The sequence below is a fragment of the Coenobita brevimanus genome, chromosome 24 (genome assembly GCF_032717465.1).
Source record: "Coenobita brevimanus isolate Jiangsu-jjx chromosome 24, ASM3271746v2, whole genome shotgun sequence".
Taxonomy (NCBI): domain Eukaryota; kingdom Metazoa; phylum Arthropoda; class Malacostraca; order Decapoda; family Coenobitidae; genus Coenobita; species Coenobita brevimanus.
This window is the reverse complement of record NC_136977.1, coordinates 55,714,870-55,734,945: the sequence shown is the minus strand read 5'-3', so window position 1 is coordinate 55,734,945 and position 20,076 is coordinate 55,714,870. Positions and strand designations below refer to the sequence as shown.

General features: G+C 40.2%; 1 protein-coding gene and 1 pseudogene across 1 annotated transcript in view; one reads left to right on the top strand and one right to left on the bottom strand.

Moving 5' to 3' along the window:
• Synj (synaptojanin) overlaps nucleotides 1–20,076 on the top strand; it is a 265,110-nt gene that overhangs the window by 77,964 nt on the left and 167,070 nt on the right. Inside the window, exon 11 of the mRNA XM_080267540.1 lies at nucleotides 571–801. Within this exon, the coding sequence (XP_080123666.1) occupies nucleotides 571–801 (231 nt within the window). The remainder of the gene's footprint in view (nucleotides 1–570; nucleotides 802–20,076) is intronic.
• Nucleotides 15,624–15,741, bottom strand: LOC145393578 (5S ribosomal RNA; annotated as a pseudogene).

Below are 20,076 nucleotides of genomic sequence, written 5' to 3'. Positions count from 1 at the left end.
GGAATCCACCCTCCACAACCAAATCCAAAACCCACCCAATTGAGTCCAAAAACAAGTTTCTAGCTCATCTAAACCCCCAGATAGCTCTAAAACAAGCTAAGCTAAGCCTGAAAGCCATTTATAACTACTTAAGCCCAAAAATAATATGTGAAAATCATCAAAATTAAGTCTGGAAAAAATTCAAACTTAGTAAACTGTACTAAAAAATGACAGTTTTCACCTCTCCAATTACTAAAATACATTAATCTAAGTCTAAAAGTAGTTTATGAATCATCCTAAACACAAAATTTAAGTAGAAAATATCATCAAAATTGGTTAAAAAAAAAGAAAAAAAAAAATCGGATAACTGGGGACTGGCCATCAATGGGCGGGGAAGGGTGTTAATTTTGTCACATCGCTAAGGTGGGGTATCGTATAGCGATGGATAACAATTCGTAAAATTTCTTGCAGATTGTGTAAACATTCATTTTTTTAAAGGTCATTCTCTCAGAGTTTTCATTGCATTTTTTCCATGTTATATTTTGGTATAATACAAGAACAATAACCACATAATATTCCCTCCCCTCCCAGCTCCAACAAGGAACCATGCGAACCAATTGCTTGGACTGCTTGGACCGCACCAACCGGGTTCAGACTTATCTTGGACTGGATACACTTAGTCGTATGCTGGAGGACCTTGGAGTGAGTGACAATGGAGTCATTGTTCAGCGCTTTACTGCCAAGCTAGAGGAGATGTGGAAGGAGAATGGCAACCGCATCAGCCAGATCTACGCTGGTACTGGAGCACTTCAGGGATCAAAGGTTAGCCGTGAAGCTATACTCCTTTTACTCTTAGGTTGGCCCAAAATTGCCACCTCTCCACCTTGATTTTTTAATCGTAGCAGTGTGGTGTTAGACATGAAACAATGTTATGGTAAGGATGTAGAGCTATAGCATTGTCAGTTTCTGCCACTGAGCTACATGAAATAAGTTGCAAAATGACAAAAGTCTGGGTCAAGTTAAAATGGAGAAACTCTAATAGTTTCTTATTCTATATGTTTGGTTGCACTCTTTGAACATCATCATCTTCGTCAATACTTGAGAGTACTCAGGTCATTTTGAACACTTTAGTCCAGTGTTATACTTTGTATTTTACTTTTGCTGCCACCTTTTTCGGATATTCACTTGAGAGAGACTTTGAAAAGGAGGAGTCAGATACAGGCTTTAGTAACCCTTTATTTAAGAGCAATCTCCCCTAAGCTGAATATAATGGTGGAGGTAGTGCAAGAATAATATAAAAAATACGGTATATGATTGAAGTGAAAAGTGTTAATATTTCTCTTATAATGTGACACTCACAGAGGTGAAGAATGCAATGAAGCGGCTGAAAAATGGGAAAGCAGTTAGGGTTGATGAAGTGTATGCAGAGATGATTCAGTGTTGTGGAGAGAATGGAAGAAAGTGCATGTTGAAGATATGTAAGAAGGCATGGATGAGTGAAACTGTGCCAGTAGAATGGAGAAAAGTTCTGATTGTATCCCTGTACAAAAACAAAGGTGAGCAAAGTGAGTGCAAGAACTATCATGGCATAAGTCTATTGAGTGTGGTAGGGAAGGTACATGGAAGAATTATTATAGAGAAAGTAAGAGAGAGATTAGAAGTCCTAGTGAGTGACGAACAGGGTGGCTTTAGGAGTGGCAAAGGATGTTTGGATCAAATATTTGCAGTAAGACAGATAGTGGTGAAGGCATGTGAGAAGGACTATAAGGTGTTTATGGCATTCATGGATCTGGTAAAAACATACGACAAAGTAGACAGAAATGGATTGTTGACGGTTTTGCTCATGTACGGTGTAGATGGTAAGCTGCTAGATGCCATCAAGAGTTTTATGATGGTAGTGAGGCATGTGTTTGGGTTAATGGGAATATAAGTGACGGTTCACGATCAGTGTGGGTGTGTAGAATTAGATCTTGTAGTCATAGTCTACTCTGTAACGAACAGCCTCAAAAGGATCATAAGGTCTGTTGCTGTTTGCTTTCCTTTGTACTCCTTTGTGTGACGAGGTTGTGTGATGTCCTCATGGTTGTTCAGTACATGTATAGATTTTTTTTTTTTTTTTTTTTTTTTTTTTTTTTTTTTTTTAACAACAGAGGAAGGAAAAACAAATGAATAAAAAAAAAAAAAAAATACATACACCAGATTACTGGTGTCCTATGTTCATAAAATATCTGTAACAGTTAGACTTGAACAGTTGTGGGTTGAAGTTTGGAGGGAAACAACTCTGGGGAAGCGAGTTCCAGAGAGATGCAGTTCAGGGAATGAAAGAATTCTGATAGGCAGAAGTTTTTCAATATGGCTGAGTGACATTCCAGTCATGAGCGTTACCAGATGCCCGTGTAGCACGAGGGAAGGCATGGAAAGGTGGCACCATGGACGCAACTTTGTCTGAGCATTTGCCATAAAAATATCTGTAAAATAATGCAAGGGAGGCAACATTCTTTCTTACTTGTAGGGGAGGTAGTTTATTTGTAATGGCAGGGTTGTTAATAATTCTAACAGCTTTGTTCTGAATTTTGTCTAGTTGTTTTAATGCAACCTCTCCACATCCATTCCACAAGGGTGAGCAATATTCAAGCTGAGAGTGCACATGACTCATGAATTATAGCTAACTGCTTGTCAGTGAAGAAGTTACAGACTCTGTACAATAATCCAAGCTTCTTTGAGGCAGTTTTAGCAAGTGATCTAACATTAGAGGTCTAGCTGAGGGCATTGTTAAGTGAGACACCAAGAATTTCAATGCTTTTGGAGATGGAAATATTAGTAGCACTGAAGGTAATATACAAATCTGGCAATATCTGTCTATTAGTAAAATTGTATGCAGTATATTAGTAGCACTGAAGGTAATATACGAATCCGGCAATATCTGTCTCTTAGTAAATTGTATATATTTAGTTTTACTAGCATTAAATGAGACAAGGTTGGTTTGTCCCCAATCACTGATCGTAGATAGGTCTTGATTTATGGAGATGGCTGTACTGAGTTAAGAGGTAGAGATATTAGACTTTGTAAATGAGTATCTGAGTGTGAAAGAACTATGTAGTGTTGAGTCATCTGCATATGAGTGGATGGGATTGTGGGTGACAGATAAGAGATCAATAATATGAACCAGGAACAGGGTTGATGCCAGAACTGATCCCTGTGGCACGTCGGTGTTAATTGAGTGGAAATTGGAATATACATCATCTGTTTTTACTCTTATTTTCCCGTCACTGAGATATGAGGAAATCAAAGGAACAAAAGACATTAGTCCATAGCAAGGGAGTTTGGACAGCAGAGAACGGTGACGGTACCATACTTTGTCGAAAGCTTTAGATATGTCAAGGGCTAATGCATGAGTTTCTCCATGTAGGTCAATTGATTGATGGATGGTATGAGTTAGGAGATTGAGTGTCAATGGTGGATCTTTCTTGGCAAAAACCATATTGTCTATCACTATTCAAGTTGTTGGATTTGAGATGTTTAACAATGTGCTAATTAATTTAAGTTTCAAATACCTTACCAAGAGAAGATGTGACAGCTATTGGTCTGTAATCTGAGGGGTCAGAGGATTGGGTGATGAGAGAAGTAAAACACATGTAATGGAGAGATGGATGGTGTTGGTAATGAATGGTGATGGATGGAATATCTCAAATTTGTTGTATGCTGATGATGCAGTTCTGCTTGCAAATACCTGACAAGAGCTTGGTAGACTAGTGCAGAGTTTTGTATATGTGTGTGAGCATCGTGCTTTGAGAGTAAATATAGAAAAGAGTACAGTGATGGTTATTGAAAGAGACAGCGACTCTCAGTTTGATGTTGCAGTGAATGGAGAGAGACTGGAATTGGTGAGAAAGTTCAAATATCTGGGTACAGTGATAGAAGAGAGCAGATTATGTGCAAAAGAAGTGGAAAGTACAGCGATACAAGGAAGGAAAGTAGCTGGTGCTGATGTTAGGAATCTACATTATCATAATACTGTACAATGCATAATAGATAGGACCATAAATGTGTAGTTTAATGTGTGAATGTAATGAAAGTCAAGCTAGCTGTGGGAAAGGAAATGACACACACACAATCAGTCATTGCCTTCCATTCATTCAGTTCATCACTCACCCTTTTCACTAACTTATAATCCCAATCTGGTCTTTTTCCACTTTCACCAAACCTAATTTCATGACACTTGTCCACATTGAATTCCATTTGCCATTTATCGCTCTATTCATGAAGTTTATTTAATTCTTCTTGGAGCTTTCTATAAGAATCTGTGTTAGTAATTTTCCTGTGTATTTTTGCATCATCAGCAGATATATTTAGATAGCTTTCTTTTCCAGTGTTACTATGTGTGGCATTTATATACTCTAAAAACATAATTGATGCCAGCACTGAGCCCTGTGGTACTCCACAAGTCACTTCCCTCCATGAGGAGTAATTACCTCTAAGAACTGTTCTCATTTCCCTTTCGCTGAGAAAATCTTGCATCCAACGGTACAGGTTGCCTTGGATTCCTCCTTAATGGTACAGTTTCTGTAAAAGTCTTTGGTGTGGTACTCTGTCAGATGCTTTCTTGAAATCTAGATTGATACTTTCCACCCATCATTCTCTTTTTCTGTAATGTTTCTGCAACTCTGTTATAGTAGCTTAGCCCCTACACCGCGGGCTTGTTTACCAATGACTTGCGTGTGCCGCGGGGTTATTTGGGCTCCGACAGACTCTCAAAAAATATTTGCCAAAAATCAGTTATTAGTCCTAGAATAATAAAATTACATATGCTTATGGCACATACCTTCAGCTTTCTCCTGGAATGATTGTTGAGCCTTCGTCGGTTACCGTAGGATGTCACGGGGTTTTTATAATATCACGGTAATTTTGAAATATATGCTTAAATATTATTTAATTGATAATAATATTCAATAATATTGAAGAGCAGGGACAATGATTGTCTTACTAAATCAAACAACGATTACTTTACGCTGGCCTGCTTCGCACGATTCTCTCAGAACGAGAATTTACAAACTTTCTCAACAGTACACAGCAGAGACTAATTACTCACAATTGCTGAATTACTGTACTGTTAGCCTCTGGAGAAAGTTACATCACCCCTGACAATAAATAACTAATACTAATAACAATATCAGGTCCTTGCTGGTGCATTAACTCCTAGGTGGCACAACGGATATTAAGTTAATACAACAAGACTGGTCTAAGTACCAGTTATGAATAGTAAAACGTCTATGCAAGCTAGGAGCTATACGGAAAATAAGCTTAATTTGGATTAAATGAAACAAGATTTTACTTTACACTGAGCTCAAGGAAAAGAACTGTTAAATTTATTAATCACAAAAAATAAATTTAACGTTACAATTCAAATCAATTAAATGAGACGCACTCACTCACTCTCACAAAAGCTAAATACTTACGCCTAGGAAAAAAACACCTTAATTAAACTCTTATAACTACAAAATACACAAAAGAAATACCAGTCGATGAATGCTATGTATCACCCGAGGGGGTGGGTGGGAGTACTGGGATTAACTGTACTAATGGAGCTTGGGGTGCTAGCTGACCTCTCCACTTCTGAGCACAGAACCTTTCTCCGTCACAGCAAATACTAGACTGAATTCAAATACATTGTATGGGCAGGACGCAAGGCGTGGCTAACGGTTGAGGGAAGCAGAGGCGAACGATAAAGAAACAATTGTATCGCTCAGTAGAGCACTTAGTGACGTGCATTAAATCGGTCACTTTTGAAAGTGACGAATGTTTTGAAAAGTATACTCCGAAAGGGAGGGAGAAACGGTTAGCTGAGCGATACACAGTGAGTTTTCCACTAATAGTTCGTGGCTTCTCACAAAAGGGAAATGTCGCGAATTGATTCGTGACATAGGACTTGTGGAGACCTCTGAAGTAGGGTAACGAAGTCTCCACTTTACACTTCCCGACAACCCGTAATATGATTACCACAGCCAGATACAAACACTATAAACACTATTCTACAATTTTCAAGTAGTTTGGGATCCATACTGAAAAAAAAAAAAACACTGTGAAAGCAATGGAAATTACGAGCGCGTCTGATCGTCGCACTGTCACTAGTTCGCTCTTGGTACTCTGTCATTTATTATTCATAAAACCCCTCACATTTTATATTTCTATTACTATATAACACTTATATATATCTACAGTCTTTATCCATAAGTTTCCTTCAGTAGTATTAGTTTATTGTCACTGTAGGGTTTCAGTTTCTTTCAGTAAAATACGTAGCATTCACTTTCTCGTCCTGTATACTGGCATTGAGAGTGAATGTCACTTTCATCTTCACTCTCATAACTCATAGCATTCAGACATGCTAGAGTGAAACTTTCACTTTCATTACTCCTAGGGTATATACTCGTATTCTTATAATACTACTCATTTACATTTCTATTTATGTTCTCTATTTTATTTACGTTATTTACATTTCTATTTTATTTACACTGTGTTGTGCACTGTCACTTGAAATAACTTATAAAACTATTTTCCATTGTTCACGTATATTTACATTCATTACTTTCACTTGCTGTTTACACATTATTTACAATTCCACTTGCACTGTTTTACTCAATAGAAAGATCGTAGTCACTCTTTTATCAATTGTCAGCCCTTTACCTCTTTCCATACGAGGTTTAGTAGGGGGTAAAGGTCACAGGGCCATTTGCATGGGGGTGAAAAAAGGCCTTGAAGTCAGCAAGAAGAAACATACGTACCCTCGCTTCGGAAGATGAGAGTAAACTGATAACGGAGGGCCAGCGTGGAGGCCTGGTTAGGGGTTATTCAGAGTTACCAATATTACTTCTTGAAACAGCTAAGTCTAGCACTGATATGATTGGCAGGAAATCTAGACAATACATTATAAATTTGGTAGTTCCAGGTGAATGTAAATATCACTTAGGCTTCTCCCTTCCCTCCTTACATGTATATTTATTACGAAAATAGATTAGAGGCCTACTTAGGAGATATATATTCAGAGCTACCAATGTTAATCTTGAAACAGCTTTGTCTAGCACTGATATGATTGGCAGGAAATCTAGACAATACATTATAAATTATGTAGTTCCAGGTGAATGTAAATATCACTTAGGCTTCTCCCTTCCCTCCTTACATGTATATTTATTACGAAAATAGATTATACGGCATATTTCAAGGGGAAAAAAACAGCGAAAATTAGCGAACGAGTGCACGTGAGGTGTTGTCAGGTGATAATTAGCCAAATCCAGGTGTATGGCACTCTCACTTACCTTATTTCTTTCTTGTATATATTATTTGGTATAAGAATAGGACATAGGGCTTATTTCAATGGATGAAATCAGTGAAAAATTCCAGGGAAGATTTACTTAGCGTAGCACAGCCGGGCAGGCGAGAGGATAGGGTAATGGAGGGGGGGTAGGGAGGGGAGTCAAGAACGGGGAGAAATGGCTAAATTGTCAACAATGGATGGGAGTACACATGAGATTAGGAGTGCTGACTAGTGTTGGACATTGGCAGTACTGATAGATGATACAAGCTACCACTTGGAAGCCCGGGTGAATTCAAAATAACACAGAATCACAAAAGCGACGCCCCGCGGTATGATCCCTTGCTCCCAAGCGTCACGAAAGTGACGCCCCGCGGTTAAGGGGTTAATAGATTAGTAACACTTGATTTTCCCTTTCTAAAACCAAACTGCCTTTCTGTTATCATATTGTGTTGTTCTAGATGGTTTACCCAAACTATTCTTATCAGCATTTCTAGTATCTTACTTACAACACTGGCTAGAGATACTGGTCAGTAGTTGAGTGGATTTTTCTATTCCCTTTCTTGAATAGGGGAACAACGTTTGTTTTCTTCCAAATATCAGGTTGTTTACCGTGACCCAAGGATTCCTTGAATATTAAATACAGGCATACCCCAGTTTAACGATCTAATTGATTAGGTAAAACCCCATCGTTAGGCGGGGTATCATATATAGGGGTACTTTTAACATGAATTTCAATGTGGACTGTTTACTAGCCTTGGGTTTCCCTCCGAACCAAGTCCAAAACCCACCCAGATGAGCCCGAAAACAGGTTTAAAGGCAATCGAAATGGCCTAACAGCTGAAAATAACTCACCTAAACCAACAAACATAATCTGAATATTGTCAAATATAAGTCTGGAAAAATCAAGCTTAGTAAACAGTACCCCAAAATGACAATGTTCACCCCACCTGTGGCTATAACACATTAATTGAAGTCTAAGAGCAGTTTATAAATCAACCTAAACACAATTTTAGTCTAAAGTATCATCAAAATCATTAAGAAAAATCAAAACCCATCATTAAACCTGGATTTAGCCATCATTAGGAGGGGTATGGTGCAATTTCTACCCCCATTGTTAAGATGGGGTATCGTATATCAAGGTATTACTGCATATTGGTCTACTTGTGTGTGTGTGTCTGTTTACCTATTTGTGATATACAGGAAATCAGCAATGCTTCTGGGGTCCCATATCTTTTTCTCAGTAGGTCAGTTTTTGCTTTGAACTCGTTTAAGTTTTTAGACTGGACCATCTCTCTGTCCAGGCTATTCCACAGATCTGTGCATCTATATGGAAAACTATATTTCTTGATATCCTTCAAGCAACATGGCTTTTTCAGTTTCATTGCGTGTCCTCTTGTTAGTCTCTCATCCCATGCAAACAGATCATTTCTGTCAACTATATCTACTCCCATCATGGCCCTGAACACCGAAATCATGTCGTCCCTCTCTCTTCTTTCTTCTAGGGAAGGCAGATCCAGTTTTTCCAACCTCTCTCCGTATGACAGATCTGCCAGGCTGGGGGCAATCTTGATTGCTGTTCTTTGTATTCTCTCGATCTTGTTCATATCCTTTTTTTGTGTGGGGACCACACTGCTGCTGTATATTTCATCCTGTGGCAGATCATGGCCACTATCAATAATTTTATCATCTCCTCATCCATGTAATGGAATGCCACTCTTATGTTAGTCAAGAGATTGTACGTCTCTCTAACTATCTTGTTAATGTGTTTTTCCATTGACAAACTATCCTGGACCAGCACTCCCAAATCTTTCTCTTCTCTTGCTTTTGTGATTGGTTCATTACCCATCATGTAATTCAGTGATAGCCTCGTCGTACTTTTACGCATTTCCAGTACAGTAATCCCTCTAATATCCGGACGCCCAATAACCGAACATCCCCACTAACCGAACCTTATCGTCCTGGGATCAAACATTCCCAAAATGGTCCGAAAATCCAAAAAAATTGGAAAAAAAAATCGATTTTTTGCCGTCCGTAATTTGAACTTGCCGCGCGCGCCGCGTGAGAGCATTGTTTTGGTTCGTCATTCCTCCGACGTCCGATAGAGCGCCGCTGCATCCTCCCCACTTCCCGCCTGTCTCTCACCGCGACAAGACCTACGCTCTTCGCCATGGCTTGGGAAAAGTTAATGTGCAACACTTAAATTTAATGGAACATTATTTGGACTAAAGTGAACACTGTGAAAAGAACGGACTTCTGTGTGTTAGTGACTAAGTTCAGTGCAAGACTTCAGGAAGAGTGTAGTGCAAGTGCTTCAGGAAATCGTTCTTACTGTCAGAGTCCGAGAGGAGGCGGTTATTCATCGAGGTGGCCAGGGACTTGCTGTAAGTAGCCAAAATGTTTCATGTTGTACTATTTTCCATACTATATTTACCAGAATGTTTCATATTGTATTTTTTCCCATACTATACTTACCAGAAAGTGTCATACTGTACTTCTTTCCATACTAAACTTACCTCATGCATGTGCAGTAGGAATGTGTTTTTCAGAGTTCGGTTAGGTTAGGTTCGGTTAGAGTCCATAAGTACCAGAATGTTTATTAATGTATGAACATACTTCTAAACCCACATTTTATGTGTGTATTGCATTTATTTCAGTCATTTATGTGCCTTATTGGTGTGATTTGGGTGTTAAATAGGTGCTATGCATGTCCGGAGGGAGTTGTATAGGTGTTTCTCTGTGTTAGGGTCCGTAAGTACAAGTCCATAAGCTGGGGCCCAATATCCGGACAAAACCAATATCCGAACCTACTGATGGCTCTATTGATCCGGATATTGGAGTGATTACTGTATTTTACATTTTTTTACGTTGAATTTCATTTCCCACATCTGGCTCCAGTCATGACTCCTATCAAGGTTTTCCTGTAGCATTTTATGGTCTTCCTCAACTTCTAACCTCCTCAAGATCGTAGCATCATCAGCAAACACTCTTGCGTAACTGTTCATTCCATCTAGCATATCGTTTACATAAATCAGGAACATTACTGGCGCTAACACCAAGCCCTGTGGGACTCCACTTGTTACATTCCTTCATCGAGACATCTTGTCCTTTATTACTGTCCTCATTTGTCTGTCTCTGAAGAAGTCTCTTATCCACTCCAGGAGGTTTCCTTTCAGTCCTGTGTGCTCCAATTTCCACATTAGTCACTGGTGAAGTACCTTGTCAAAGGCTTTCTCCAAATCTGAATACACACAATTCACCCAGCTGTTTCTCTCCAGTAGCACATCAATCGCTCTTGGGTAAAAGCTCAACAAGTTGGAAACACATGACCTTCCACTTCTGAATCCAAACTGACTTTCAACCAAAATGTTCATCTCCTGCAGATATTTTATCCATCTGTCTTTCAGAATTCTCTCGCACAGTTTTGCGACTATTCTGGTTAGGGACACTGGTCTATAATTCAGGGGTTCTTCCTTGTTTCCTCCCTAATTGAACTGTGAATCTTATCTGCCAGTTGTTCTATACATTCTTTCAGTACCCAAGTAGAGATTCCATCCGGTCCTGGGGCTTTCCTTACATCTTGAGTTTCCAGTAATTTATACACTTCCTGCACCTCCACTTTTATATCTTCTATCACTATATTTCCAGTCACTCCCTCCCCCTTCACAAAATCCCTTTCGTTACTGAAAACCGATTGGAAACATTTGTTCATTATTTCAGCTTGCATTTCCGCATCTTTATAGACATCTTCTATTTTCAGTTTGGTGATTCCTTCGTTTTGTTTCAATTTGCCATTAACAAATCTATAAAACAATTTGGGTTCTTCCATACTTTTTTTTTTTTTTTTTTTTTTTTTGCTAAGAAGAAGGAACCATAGGCCATGAGCCCACAATAACTGTTCCTTCCAAGAGCATAACAAAATACAAGAGAGAGTCAAATTCAAGATCCGATAATTGTCATTTATTCTTCTTTCAAAGTTCTTTTCTTCCTCTCTACATATTGTGTACTGTATATTCATTTTTAATTCTTCTGTATTCCTCCTTTGTTCTATCATTACCTCTCTTTCTCCAGTTATTCCATGCCATGTCCCTCTCTTTATTTGCTCATACACCTTCGGTTAAACCAATCCTTCTTCCTGTTTTCTTTCCCACTTACTCTTGGAACTTGTTTTTCCACTCCCGAATTATGGAGATCAGTGTTGAAGGTCTCGAGACCAGTTTGATGTGGTCTTGGTCTTGATCTTGGTCTTGCTTGACGTGGTCTTGGTCTTGATCTTGGTCTCGCTTGACATGGTCTTGGTCTTGATCTTCTTCTCGAAGCTTCTGGTCATGGAGTTTTGGCTTGAGACCAGGTCGAGACCAGCATTACAAAGTACATCGTGGCATGGGGAAGGTCGGAATTTATGATCATACACAGAGAAAACTCATGGTTGATTCAATTCACAGCGTGCCATACAGCATTGTACTGTCTATAGATACTGCCTGGCCAGCACTACGGTGATGATGCATGAGCTAAGCCATGCGAGTGCCGATAGAGTGTGTGCGATTCGAGAGAGCATGCCTGATGTGGCCATTCTCGCAGTGATAATATCCGTTTACACGCACGCATGTTTACAGCTCTGTTCACCTCTGTGTACTTCTTATATGTGTATAGTGTATGCAAATCCCGCACCCTTTGTACACGTACACCACAGGTTTAGCTAGTTCGCTCAGAAAACGTAATCACAAAAATTTCTGTTTTCCTATGTTTGTTTCTTCATACCAATGAAACAGTGAAACCAGAAATATTTTACCCTTACAGGGAGTAGCCAGGATTTTGGAGCGATGGGGGCCAAGTCAGACATCAGTGGCTTCCAACCTTTCGAGTTATGACCCTTGAGAGCTTCCAAATGGCTATCACGGAGGCATGCAGTGACTTCTGTGACCCTTTTAGAAGAAATCAGAATATTTCCTAGTGTTCAGTTGGGTCAAGGATTGTGTGGGTAAAGTTGAAAGTTGGAATACAAATGTGAGCGATTGTGTGTGTGTATGCGCCAACACAAGATCGTACTAGAAGGGTGAGAGAAGAGTTCTGGACAAATGTAGAAGTGTGCATGGAAAAGCTTGGAAGGAATGAGAGAGTGTTTTTGATTGGTGATATTAATGGTAAAGTTGGGAATGTGAAGGTGGATGGAATAGTTGGTGAGTGGGGTGTGCCTGCTGAGATAGATGAGAATGGAAGTGCGTTAGTGGACATGTGCTGGGAGGGGGTTGGTGATAGCCAATACCCTCTTCAGGCATAAAATGATCCACAGGTATACATGGCGAGTGATGAGAAGGGTGAGTGGTGAACTGAATGAAAGGAAGGCAATGATTGTTTATGTGTGTGTGGATGAAAGGATGTGAAGATGTGTAATGGATGCAAGAGTTTATAGAGGTTGGGGGAGTGGACTTTCTGACCACTACTTGGTGGTGGCCAGAATTAGGATTCAAGTAAGATGGAGGAATAGAAGAAGGGAAAGACGAGAGGAAGGAGTAGTTGCAAGGAGAGTGGAAAGGTTACAAGAAGATGAGAAAAAGGCAGAGTATAAGAGAGAAGTGGAGGAACAATTGGGCAAATATGAATTGGAGCAGATGGGAGACGTGGAAGGTGTGTGTAGGATATTTACAGAAGAAATATGTGCAGCATGTGATGTGGTGTGTGGAAGGAAGAGAAGACGGAGGGGGGTGCAAGGAACAGCGTGGTGGACTGAAGAGGTGAAACAGGCTGTGGCACAAAAGAAGAAAGCATACAATGAATGGATGAGAAATAGGGGCATGGAAGAAGTTGAGAGGCGGAAGAGAGAGTTATATGTAGAAAGAGAGAGAGAGGTGAAAAGATAAGTAACAGAGAGTAAGAAGAGAGTGGATGAGGAATTTGGAAGGAATTTGAGTGTAAAGTGGAGGGACTGTAAGAAAATGTTCTGGAAAGAGGTGAAAAGAGTATGACAGGTGGAAGTGAAGTTAGCAGGGGAGTGAAAGATAAAAATGGTAGATTACTAGTGGAGAAGGGAGAAAAAGTGAAGAGATGGAGAGAACACTTTAAGGAATTGTTGAACATAGAGGATGGAAGTAATGCGAGTATAAGTGGCTGGGGAATGGCTGGGAGAAGGAGGGAGGTGAGAAGACAGGAAGAAATCAGTAGGATAGAAGTTGTGGAAGCAATGAAGAAAGTTAAATCGGGGAAAGCCCCAGGAATTGATGGAGTGTGTGGTGAAATGCTGAAGCATGGGGGAGAGATAGTAGTAGAATAGATGTGGAAGATGTGCAGATTGGCCTGGGAGGAAGGTAGAGTCCCGGAGGATTGGAAGTCAGGTATAATTATTCCCTTGTACAAAGGAAAAGGGGAAAAAGAAGTGTGTGGTAATCATAGGGGCATTTGTCTTCTTAGTATAATAGGAAAAGTGTATGGTAGGATACTTATTGACAGAGTTAGAGAAAGAACAGAGAAATTAGGTGGAGAAGAACAGGGAGGCTTTAGGAAGGGAAGAGGTTGTGTAGATCAGATATTCATTCTTAGATCTTTAGTGGAAAAGTTTCTAGAGAAGGGAAAGAAGTTGTATGCGCTTTCATGGATTTGGAGAAAGCATATGACAGGGCGGATAGACAAGGATTGTGGAAAGTGTTAAGAATATGTGGAGTAGATGGGAAGTTGTTGAATGCTGTGAAGAGTAGGTACAATGGTGCGAAGGCTGCAGTGCGTGTGGATGGTGAACCAAGTGAATTTTTCTCTTTGAATATTGGGTTGAAACAGGGATGTGTCATGTCTCCATGGTTGTTCAATCTGTATATGGATGGGGTAATAAAAGAGGTACAAGTAGGGTAGTGGATGTTGGAGTGGCCCTGGTGAGAGAGGATAGTGTTTGGAAACTCCCTGTACTGTTGTTTGCAGATGATACTGTGTTGTTGAGTGAAGACGAAGGGGAGCTGCAAGGCTTGGTGGATGAGTTTGGGAGAGTGTGTAAGAAACGGAATCTAAAGGTGAATGTAGGGAAGAGTAAAGTGATGGTCTGTGAGAGAGGTGAAGTCAGTGAATGTACAGTGAGGTTGGATGGTGAGGAATTGGAAAATGTGAGTACGTTTAAGTAATTGGGTAGTGTGATGAGTAAGGATGGAGGTTTGGAGGGTGAAGTGGTTGAAAGGGTACAGCAGGGAAGAAAGGTTGCTGGTTCTTTGAAAGCAGTGATAAGAAACAGGGAAGTGAGCATGGAAGTGAAAAAGTTACTACATGACAGTATTGTGATACCAACTCTAACGTACGGAAGTGAAGCTTGGATGTTGTTGGAAGGACACAAGTCAAGAGTGAGAGCAGTGGAAATGAGTTATTTAAGAGGAGCCTGTGGAGTCACGTGGAGAGACAGGCTGACGAATGAGGATATAAAGGAGCATTGTGGTGTGGATGTGGATGTGATAGGAAGCGTTATGAGGAACACACTGAGGTGGTTTGGCCATGTGGAGAGGATGGAGGGTGAAAGACTGATGAAGAGAGTGTATGTGAGTGAGGTGGAGGGGGGAAGAGGGAGGGGGAGGCCGAGGATGAGACGGAGGGATGGGGTGGAGAGGTATATGAGAGAGGGGTGTGTGAGTTGGGAGCAGGGCAGTGAAATGGCGGGGGACAGGGCGACTTGGAGGCGATTTGTTTGTGGCCACCCCAAACGGGATTGAGACGTCTGGCAATAGAATAGATAGAATAGTTTCACAGCCACCCTCGCATTTCATACAATTTACTCACCTATGAACGGGAGGCCATGGCCATGTGGCCCAGTGGCGTTTTTAGCCCCACTGAAGTGGGGGGGCCACCTGGGGGCCGATAAATCATCTGTAGTAGCAGGAAGGGCAGTGAGCAGACTCGAATGAGGGCTGCTTTCAAAAAGGAAAGTTAGTGAAAACTGTTCTCTTAAACAAATAGTGGGTACGACTGTAAGAAGTATTTGGAGCACTTATGGAAGTAAAATAACTGTATTTTATATTTATGAAAATTTTTTGCTTCCAACCTCTGTATCGCGAAGCCCCTCCAGTGTCTTGTGTAATTATCCTGAAAAATAGGTAGTCCCCCTCGACTGTTCACAGGAAACGAAAGATGAATATGTTGTTAATGGAATGTTTGGGCACGGGTAAAGCTGAGAGAGAAGTGCAAAAATTAGTCTTCCGAAAACCAGCTTTCGCATGAGTAAGATACAGCTATCCATAAGTACGATTCATTTTTCATTCATTCATTGCCAGACGCCATGTATCCCAGACGTGGTGGCCAATGGCTTTGAGTTAATTGTTTTACAGGGAGGGGCACTAATCCTTCACCAACCCCACTTGACACGTAGGGATGCCAACAGCGTCTGGTGTTCCCAGGCGGTCACCCATCCAAGTACTAACCAGACCCAACGTTGCTTAACTTCGCTGATCGGACGGGAAGCGGTGTACTCAACGTGGTAGTACGATGACACTGACAAATCATGCAACACCATACCTTATAACTTCAAAACCGTACTTTCAGAAGTTTAAAACTTAAAAAACTTTCAAAAGCCATAACATTGGTGTGCAGGGCCATAGAGAGCTACAAGTGCTCATGGGCCCTTCGGGCCCCTCGCACATGCTTCTGCGGAGGGCTCTCATGTTTATACGCTGTTGTAGTGTAACGTTGTCACTTGGATTTTTTGCAGCTAACCAATTGATCGTGTTATTTGCGGCTTCGGGAATGGAACCCAAGTTGTCCGAACACAAGTCCGAAATACTTTAGTTGTACCTGTGGGCAAAAAATTCTACGTAGATCCCGGGCGCCAGGAGCAGCTTTTGGGGGTCAAAATGTGATCGCTCATTAAATATAGTAAAAGTTTTTCAATCGTGATAGGACCAAGTTTTTTCACATCAGCTAATATTTTGCGATTTCTGTGCCAGTTTTGGTGCGATTTGAATGTGTAAGTTCGGCTGCCCAAAATACACACACACACACACACACACACACACACACACACACACACACACAGCTACTACTATAGTATATTAGATAACCGCGCCCTGGGGTGCCTGGAAGATGTTTGACATGGACCAGAAAAAGAAACAGAATTGTCACAGTCCTGGTGTGGGCCCTGGTCCCTCCATACTCTTGAGTTTTGGCCCCGGGAATTATCCTCATTGCCCTCTTCTCTTTTTCATTCTTCTTAGTAATTGTCTTCTCAGAAACTCCATGACCTCATTCAATTCATGTACAATAATCAACATAAATTTGTTTAAAAAGTTTTGAGTCGCATTGATATATAATCTGAAACTGGGGGATTGGGGTACTGCTGGGTAGTGCACTCACTCGAGGGGCCGTGGGGCCCATGAAAACTGACCAGTAGTGCAGCACCTGCAGGCTGCAGCTACTTTTCATTCATTCAGCAGACACATAAATTCTTGGTCTTGGTCTCAGAGGGTCTGGTCTTGGTCTTAGTCTCGGAGGGTCTGGTCTTGGTCTTGGTCTCGGAGGCTCTGGTCTTGGTCTTGGTCTCGGAGACTCTGGTCTTGGTCTTGGTCTCGGAGGCTCTGGTCTTGGTCTTGGTCTCGGAGGCTCTGGTCTTGGTCTCGAGGTGCCTGGTCTTGACTACAACACTGATAGAGATCTAGAAAGATATCCGACTTTCTCTGTATCTCTTTTGTTTCTCTGAATTTTCTCCAGTCCGCATTTTCAAATAGTTTCCTTAATCCTGTAAAGTTCACTTTCCTAAAGTTGTGTCTTCCTTGCCTATAAAGCTCATCTCTTGGCACAACGTTCCCTTTTATCATCTGAAACTCAGATCACTTTTTTCTGTAGGACACAGATATTTCAAAGATTCAATTATGTCAGGTTCTTTGGTTAGCAGTGAATGTAGTCTTGCTGGCGTGTCATCACCTCTGAATCTTGTCTCTTCTTTGACCCATTGGGTCATTACATTCTTCATTGCTATATATAACAGTATAGTGCCCCACGAATCTTCACTCCCTCCTGAGTCCCATTCCTCCCAGTTCACTTCTTTACAATTAAAATCACCCATTAGAATTATGTTGTTTCTTTCCTCAATCACTTTCTGTAGATAACTAACCATGTCTGACAACATCTCCTGATATTCATCATTATTCCATGTCCTTGTCTTAAGGAGAACATATACCACTGCGATGTCTCTCTTGTCAATCTCTCCAGTTTCTAGTTTCATATTTATCGCTTCAGCCTTACCCTCTCCCAGTTCCACATTTTCCACACTGATGTTGTTCTTCATTTCTATCAGCACTCCTCCTCCCGTTTTTTTCTTTTCTGTCTCTTCTCCACAGTTTGTATTTACCATCTCCCTTATGGATATCATTATCCTCTCTTAACTTGGTCTCTACAAAGCACATAATATCTGGTTGATGTACCCTCAAGTAATCGTTGATTTTTAACCTTGTAGATATTAAACCATCAACATTAGTATATGTCACTTTCCAAATTTTTCATTGTTCTTTATTCCCTCTTCTCTCCCTCTCTCTGTTGGTACCACTTCCTTAATTTCTAATCCATAACTGTCCAATAGAACACTGTCTTCTCTTCCTCTGTTCTCTGTTCGTTTTTTGCCTGTGCTTCCTTTACTAGTTCTTTTATCTTAGTTCTTTCTTCTTCATTTGCATCTCTCCTTACCCAAACATTCTTGAACTCCTCCTTTTCTGATAATTTCCATGTTCTTTTGATAATTTCGTTTACCATTACCTGAAGGACTAAAACTTTAAGTGGCCTCGCCCCTCCTTCCTCATACGTTCCTAGCCTAAACACTTCTTCAGTCTCTTCTTGAGCTTCGTTGTTACTCTCCATAACTACGGATATTATCTCTTTAGCCTTACTTAGTTCTCTTTCGCTGTGTGATCTTACTTTCATACATTTTCCTTTTAATCCTGAAATTATTGCGCATTTTTTCTTGTCTGCTACATCTCTGACTAAAGATTTTCTACTTGTTAGTACCCTAACCACTTCCTTTTCCACCTTTTCCTTCCTGTGTTGTTCTATAATCTCTTTCAAATTTATATTTCCTTCCTATTGAATTTTCTTCCACCCCTTGTGTTGTTCCTTGATTTCCTTAATATGTTCATCATGCATTCATGATTTTGATTCGTGCTCATCTGGTTTTCTTTTCCTCCTCTCCCTCTCTTCTTCCAACCTCTTATTTTCCCTCTTGAGCTGTTTTATTTCATTTGAGGCCTTTCTTGTTCAGCACTGCATATGCAGATGTTATCCAACTTGGTCTGAAGTATCTTACAGTAATCTCTTTTTCATATTCTAAGGTCCGTTCCTGCAGCTCTCTAATTATTAACCACACCTTTTTTAACTCCTGGACATTCCTCTCTGCCATTTTCTCCTCTCCTGCTACTCTTGTTTGATTCAGTTTAATACTTCCTTTACCCTTATCCTCATCTGAGAAGCCTGCAAATTCACAACCATCAGATTTAAACAGTGAACTGACTCTTTCCGCCATGATGCAACCTATGAAAACTTTCCACATCCACTGTGTTTTGAACTCTTGTTTGACCGAAATTTTTTATTTTTTTATTTTTTATTTTAATTCCCCCCCCCCCCCTAATATCAAGTGGGATCACTCACGTATTCGTTCACATAATCACAATAGGTAGGGCTCCTTTTCGCCGCTGATTCAACGATTATTTCCCCTAGATACACGAGAGCTCCGTCCTGTTGGCGAGCTGTGTGTATTTGTGTGTGTGCGTGTGTGTGCAAAATAAAGAGCGAGCCCAGTGCATGAAGCTTGGGGTGGCCGTTGTTTACCCTCTTGTTTTATTCTCAGTATTAAAATGCATTAATTTCTTGCTACAGCTTGTTGATAATTATAGTATACAGTATCCTTGTTACATATCCTGGTTTTTTGTGTTTGTGTAATAGTAGTGTGAGCATGAGTTTAACCCTTTCAGGTCTCAAATAGGTCCCAAGGTCATGTTTGACAGATGCATTTAAAAAAAAAAAAGTCAGAGTGTGCAAATAAAGAAAAAAATATCATATTCATGCACAAGGAAGTAATGCACATCTGCCTATAAAACATTAGAGCTTTAGTTATCATACAAGTGCTGCAAAAGTAATGAGAAGTTGCGTAACAGGTGGTGTGTGGTAGCGTGGTGAGTATTGCCATCTCAGTGGGTAGGTGATTTCTTGGTGCATAGGCAACATGATTGCATTGTTTGTTTCCATGTTTTTCCATAATAAACGGTGCACTAATTTATGTACATTATATCTCACATGATTTGTGAATGATTCTTGAGATGTTTTCTTTACAAACAACAAACTAAACAGTTACGAGGTCCATATAAAACTATCACTTACTTACTGGTTACTACTGACTAATTTATTTTACTTTGCTCTTATTTTGCCTAGTACTGTCCAAGGCTGTGGGGGTGAGGACATGGGGGTAAGCCTACGAGCTTGCCTTTTGTATGTACAGTACGTATGTTTATTTTATTGTTGCTAACTATATCATCCTGTGTACTAACAGGCATCAGTAGAGACAGTGATCAAATATTTATTATTTCTCAAAATTGACAGTGTTATAAGTATAACCAGGAACTGTGAGAAACTCATGAAATATAAATCAGAAAAAAGTAAGAAGACACTAACAATCATTTGTCAATGAAAAAGGCAACACTTGCTGCATGTGTATGTCCGCCTGGTAACTAATAAATGCATGGTATGTGTATAAAAGGCTACAGAAACAACCTTAGAAACCTAAAATCATAAATCTGTATTTATTTTCCTTCAATCAGACACTCTAACACCCAGGAAATGAATAAATA